Source organism: Daktulosphaira vitifoliae, unplaced genomic scaffold (genome assembly GCF_025091365.1).
Source record: "Daktulosphaira vitifoliae isolate Bord-2020 unplaced genomic scaffold, ASM2509136v1 Scaffold_3, whole genome shotgun sequence".
Taxonomy (NCBI): Eukaryota; Metazoa; Arthropoda; class Insecta; order Hemiptera; family Phylloxeridae; genus Daktulosphaira; species Daktulosphaira vitifoliae.
In genome coordinates, this window is record NW_026099574.1 from 26,285,765 (window position 1) to 26,292,567 (window position 6,803).

Consider the following 6,803-nt stretch of genomic DNA (forward strand, 5'->3'; position numbering starts at 1 on the left):
CACATTATAATGTTTTTGTTTTTAATTTAATAAAAAAAAAATTAGTTAGACATTTTCAAATTGAAATTTTATTTCAAATATTTTTTATTAGATATAAATTATATACCCGAAAGGAATGAAATAAACGAATAATATGCTAATACTTTAGCATACTCGAACATAATTTTTTTTTTTTAATTACAGACTACAAGTAACATTGTTGCTAATATTTTATAAGACTAGAAAATTGTGAATTATTTGTAAATACATCCACAATTTTTTATTAAGATAATACTATCAAAGTATCCAATAGATGGCGCCATATGTAATAATAAATATTTGTATTTTTAAATCGTAGTTGTCAAAAGTAATTTAAAAATGTATAAAATATTGAATATCTATTCTTTTATTAGATTTACATCAGTAAAAAATATAACGAGTTGTAAATATTTAATGAAACATTTAAGCAAATAGTTTTTAGTTGGAAATGTTACCGTCACTTTTTTCGGGAAATAATATTTTGTCATTGTTAACACCAAAACGTGATTGTTTGCGGCAAAATGCCTGCCGCAAGGGCACGGAAATGTTATTTTGAAAAGTAAACAAAACGGAGGGAAACATTATTAGGATGAGAGTAATTATTCGGGAAAGGTAGAAATGATTGCCGGTCGTCGAAAGACGCGGGGGCGGCGAGCGAAGAGAAAAGCGTTGGGCCGTCCAGACTACCGTACGCCGTGTGGTGGCGGTGGTAACGGCGGCGGCGGTATATAATCATAGGGTAACCAAAACCGGGTGCATGCCGGCAGAGGGGCGATCCGACTAGGAGAAGACGCCGTCACGTGCTGCCACCTATCGGCGGGAGGAAGCAACGGACGGAACACTTGGCCCGCCGGCCAGTATCACAGTGCCTTTCACATTCAGTCACCGCCGTGAAGTCGCCAGCGATAGTTCGTCCGCACTCGAGTTATGTGAAAGTGTTCGCGGACTTTAGTGTTACGGTTTTTTTTTTTGGACATTGATATTGTTTTATAAATTTGATTTTTATTATTCGTAGTGTGTTGTTAGTAATTTTTGTAAATATGTTGACCCAAATTTTAGGGTCGTATGTTTGTTTGGTTCTTTGACGAACACACATGAAGAACTATTGTGGCGTTGAAGAAAACTCGTCGCGTGTGTAATTCGTTTGACGACTTCGCGAAAATGTTTTTTAAAATGAAATTTTTATTGGCGGTCGCCTTGTTCGCTGTAGTGACCGCTAAGTTAGACGGCGCGGAACAGTGTACTTGGTCGCCTTACAACAACGACACGGCTAAAACGTCGGTACAGTGCCGTGTGCGGACTCTGACCGCTGACAGCCCGAACCTGTCGGCCGTTCAGTCCGAGGGCACCGTCCGGCTGACGATCGACTGTAGTGACAAGTTGTTTTTCGAGAGTACGCTGACACCTCGCGCGTTCCGTCCTTTGCACCAGCTCGAAGAACTCGCTTTGGTCAAGTGCAAATTGTTGGAAATACCGACGGACGCGTTCGACGGGCTCGGCGGACTCAAGAAGCTATCCGTGCAGACGGGTAACCTGGAATGGGGAGCTACCAAAAACCTCATGGTGGCCCAGGGCGGCTTCAACAGACTCGGCGAACTTCAATCGCTAGACTTGTCCGAATCGAATATCTACCAAGTGCCCGCTGACGCGTTTTGTGCGTTGAAAAACATTCAAAACTTGAACGTGTCGCACAACAGCATCGACGACCTGACAGCACTCGGTTTCTCCGGGCCCGACTGTCCGGGTGGCGCCGACTTAAAGGTGCTGAATTTGTCGTGGAACAATTTGCAGTCGCTGCCGGCACGCACCGCCATCTCTGCCATGAAGCGCCTGCAGACTGTATGTTTACAACACAACAGCATCACAGAAGTATCCGCTGACAGTTTGTCCACGCTGACGTCGCTAAAAGTGTTCAACGCGTCATTTAACAAACTGGAAACGTTACCAGAAAACTTATTTTCGAAAAACCGCGATTTGCGCGAAGTTTACTTACAAAACAATGGATTATACGAGTTGCCCCGCGGTTTGTTCCATCGGCTCGAACAAATGGTCATAATCAACCTGAGCAACAATAAAATCAGCCAGATTGACGACGGCCCGTTCGTGGGTCTCATCCGTTTGGTCGTTCTGGACTTGTCCCGTAACGGATTGACCAGAATAAAATCGAATTTTTTCAAGGACCTCGTGTTCTTGCAAATATTGGATTTGAGCAACAACAGCATTAGCAGTATTGAAGAAAACGCGTTTTTGCCTTTGTACAATTTACATACGCTCAATTTGGCCGAAAATCGTTTACACACGATCGGGCCGCGTCTGTTCAATGGTCTGTACGTTTTATCAAAACTGACAATCAACAACAACTTGTTGGTATCGATCGACGAGCAGGCGTTTAAGAATTGTTCTGCTCTTAAAGAACTGGATCTCAGTTCCAACGCTATTCAACAAGTGCCGTCGGCGTTAAACGAATTGTCATTCCTGAAAACGCTGGATTTAGGGGAAAATCAAATCACAGTTTTCAATAACAATTCGTTTAAGAACATGGAACTTTTGACCGGTCTACGTCTGGTCGACAATAACATCGGAAATTTGACCATTGGCATGTTCTCTAATTTGCCAAACCTACAAGTGCTCAATTTATCGAAAAACAAAATCTACACAATCGAACGTGGCACGTTTACGCAAAACACGCAGATACAAGCAATTCGGTTGGACGCCAATTACTTATCCGATGTCAACGGCGTGTTCGAATCATTGTCCAGTTTGCAGTGGATCAACTTGTCGAAAAACAATTTAATTTGGTTCGACTACGCCATGGTGCCGGCTAACCTTAAGTGGCTGGACTTGCATGACAACTATGTACAAGAATTAGGCGATTATTACAATTTAAAGGACAGACTCAACATAAACACCATCGACGCTAGTCACAACCACATTGCCGAAATCTCCGATAGGTCTATACCCAACAGCGTTGAAGTATTGTTCCTCAACAATAATTTCCTGACAAACATCAGGCCTAACACTTTTCTGAAAAAAAGAAATTTAGTTCGTGTCGATTTGTACGCCAATGAATTGACCCGACTGGATGTAAACGCGCTTCGATTGGGCGTCGTGCCTATCAATCGATCTTTGCCGGAGTTTTACATCGGTGNCATCAACCGATCTTTGCCGGAATTTTACATCGGCGGCAATCCATTCGAGTGCGACTGTTCAATGGACTGGTTACCGACCATAAACAATATGACGCAGCTTCGTCAACACCCTAAAGTCATGGACCTAGACAACGTGGTGTGCAAGACTACCGATAGTCGAGGTTCGGAGATAGTACCCATCCTGTCGGCTAATCCATCACAATTTTTGTGCAAATACGAAACTCACTGTTTCACCGTGTGCAAATGCTGCGAGTACGATGCCTGCGACTGTGAAATGACGTGCCCGAGCAACTGTACGTGCTATCACGATCAAACGTGGCGCACCAACATCGTGGATTGTTCGTACCAGCTAAACAACCCAAATCCGCCGAAAATCCCAATGGATGCCACGCACGTGTATTTGGACGGCAACAATTTCAGCCAGCTGCAAGGGCATATATTTATCGGCCGAAAAAACATGGTTCAATTGTATTTAAACAACTCTAGAATCGAGTCCCTGCAAAATCACACGTTCAACAGACTGAGTTCGCTCCAGGTGTTGCATTTAGAAGACAACATGTTGACCGAGCTGAAAGGTTACGAATTCGAGCAGCTTTATCAGCTCAGGCAGTTACACTTGCAAAACAATCGGTTGGTGTACGTCAACAACATGACGTTCGCACCACTCCGGAATCTCGAAGTCCTCAAACTGCACGGTAACCGGCTGACGAGCTTTGCTGTGTGGCAGCTCTCCGTCAACCCGTACCTCGTGCAACTGACCATTGGGAAAAACCCATGGTCGTGCCGCTGCAAGTTCCTCCAACCTTTCCGCAATTGGATATACGAAAACGGTCCTAAAATTACCGACGTTTCGGATGTTACGTGTGTGCCCGACGAATCGGATCCCGGACAGAGTCGCGAAATCGATTTTAACGACACGGCGTGTAGCGACTTTTACACCGGCGGTTGGGCGCTACGTAACATGATGACCAACAGCTACGTGCCATTACTGGTGTTCTTGTTGATCGTTTTCATCGTCGCCCTTGTTTTGTTCGCTGTTCGCGAAAACATCAAAGTTTGGCTGTACACCAAATACGGCATACGCGTGTTCAGCTGCAAACATTCCGGTAACAAACACTTTTACGAAGACCGCGAGAAGCTCTACGACGGTTATGTGCTGTACAGCCCCAAGGACGAAGAATTCGTGTTGCAGTCCGTCGTGGCCGAACTCGAACACGGCAACCCGTCGTATCAACTATGCCTGCACTACAGGGACTTGCCTATCACGTCCATGTACCACGCAGGATCGTCGCCGGTGGTCATCGAGGCGGCCGAAGCCAGTCGCCGCGTTATTGTGGTGCTGTCCAGGAACTTTATTCAAACCGAATGGTCCAGGTACGAATTCCGATCGGCCCTACACGAGGCGCTCAAGGGAAAAGTGTATAAATTGGTGCTAATCGAAGAGAACAGTATCGCGGCCGAAGCGGACGCTGATCCGGAACTAAGGCCGTACTTAAAAATCGCCTCGAAAGTTCGTTGGGGCGAAAAACGGTTCTGGGAACGACTGCGGTACTTGATGCCCAGCAACAATCACCACAATAACAATCACCATCACCATAAAGTGTGCAATTACCGCAATAATATAAACAATTATACTATTGACACTAGGACTCCGGTGGTACCGGCGCACAGGCGACAACCGTCTCCTCAAGACAAGCCGCCACATCACCGGCATCATCACCACAGTCCTAGCTCGTTACCCAGGCCGCAACACCGGCACGAGGATTCCAACTACTCGACCGCGACGACGGCCACTCCGTCACCCAAATTAGGCGGCGAGGACCGGCCGTCGTCTGCCGAACACATATACTCGGCAATCGACACGCCACCTCCATCGGTCCATCAATCACCCAGTAGGATACCGTTCGAGCGCACCAACAGTCGGAGGTCAGCCAAACACCATCAACAACACCAGCAGAACACTGTACAGGCTTATCTCGTGTAAAGTAAAATATACTTATTTTTGATAGAATAAAACCGATCGGGTCAATTTCTATTTAAAAAAAACGTGTTGGGTTTTTTTTTTTTCATACAAAAAGAAAAACACTTAATTAATGCAAGTACGTGTGCTCATCAATATGTGATAATGTTATATTATGCACGACTTTGTATAATCTAGATTAATCGAGTTCCTAAGTGTGCGTGTCTGGCGAAACGCACACTGCGGTTAATTCCCTTTGTAACTTTCATGTCCTTTTTTTGTTTGTTTAACTCTCCTAACGGGCCCGAGTCCCGTTTACGTGTAAATGTGATTGTAGACGAACTATGATATGTAATATTAAATATATGAAAAATTGTTAAGTATAAAAACGGTTCGTACTAACTATTAAGAATTTAACGCCATTTTTCTAGTCAGCTCAAAGTAAGATAAAATATTAATAATAATAGTTATATATTATAATAATTTTTTTTTTGAGCAACCAAATTTTGTGTGTTACATTCATTAAAAAAAAAAAAAAATAAAAAATTGTAAAGCCTTGATTTAAGGCTAGACTGATTTAGTCTTCATACCGCTGTTGTTTTACCCCAAACTGATTTCTATAATTTATGAAAACTAAATGACATATATTTCGTTATTATTTCATTTTCATTTTTTTACGTGACGCAGGGCAATAATAGTAAAATATTACTTTAAATTTATGACACATGATGTGGGATAATTAAAAACCTCCGTGGGTGTTTGTGTTTTTTTTACCTCTTCGCATACACCGTATAATAATAATACCGGTTCTAGGCTCTGGCCGTGTAATATATTTTATTATATCTCTCCCTATTACTGCACTCTCCTAGAACGTTTAGTCTGATTTTATTATTCGGCTGTGTCCGAGAGCGCTAACGTGTACAACTCGAAAGACAGAGAAATGAGTGAGATACAAAAAAAAAAAGAACGAACTAAAAAAAAAAAAAGGAGTAAATAAAATATGTGTATACTTATACACCTATTTCTTTTATTCGGTACACGGATTACCACTTAGTGTATTCCGTTGCGTTATCTGAAATGGATTCGGCTTTTTTTGTTCGGTAAGATAATATAACGTTACTTTTTCAGTTTTAAGAAATAATAACGTACACGCGGAATAAATATTGTGTACAAAAAAAAAAAAAAATGCACACGCAAACACACATTTCTTCATTCGGCAAAATAATCATATAAAGTCAAAATAATAATTTTATTCTCGTTAAAAATTAATTTCAAAATATTTACGTTTACATGCTCCAACGTAAAAATAGAATCCGTATAACGCATAATACATGTTTTCTTTTTTTAAGTAAAAAGAAAATAATAAAAAGAATTTTACATGCTCGCGGGAGGGTTTTTTTAATTGCAATTCAGGTTGAGTGTAGTAACAGGGCAAATTCCATTCGGTAAGACCCGGTCTGTTGTCAATAAGTAATAAATATATTATAGAGGGGTGAGGAGAATTTATTTCACCACCTGATCGAAGACTGTATGATATTTTTTTATTATTAACCACGATTTTTTATGTCTTTTTTTATTCAAAATATTTGTCAACTTCGATTCTATTTTATTATTATTGTATTATTAAGGACTTATATTATTGTGTAATATAATATTTATGTAAATACTATATAATT

General features: G+C 41.5%; 1 protein-coding gene across 1 annotated transcript; it reads left to right on the plus strand.

Annotated features, from left to right (window-relative positions):
• Window positions 1-887: 887 nt before the first annotated feature.
• On the plus strand, window positions 888-6,313 carry LOC126903360 (toll-like receptor 7). The gene has a single exon (XM_050681517.1). It carries the CDS (start codon window positions 1,180-1,182, stop codon window positions 5,149-5,151), a length of 3,972 nt encoding a protein of 1,323 aa, XP_050537474.1. The 5' UTR covers window positions 888-1,179; the 3' UTR covers window positions 5,152-6,313.
• The last annotated feature ends 490 nt before the right edge of the window (window positions 6,314-6,803 follow it).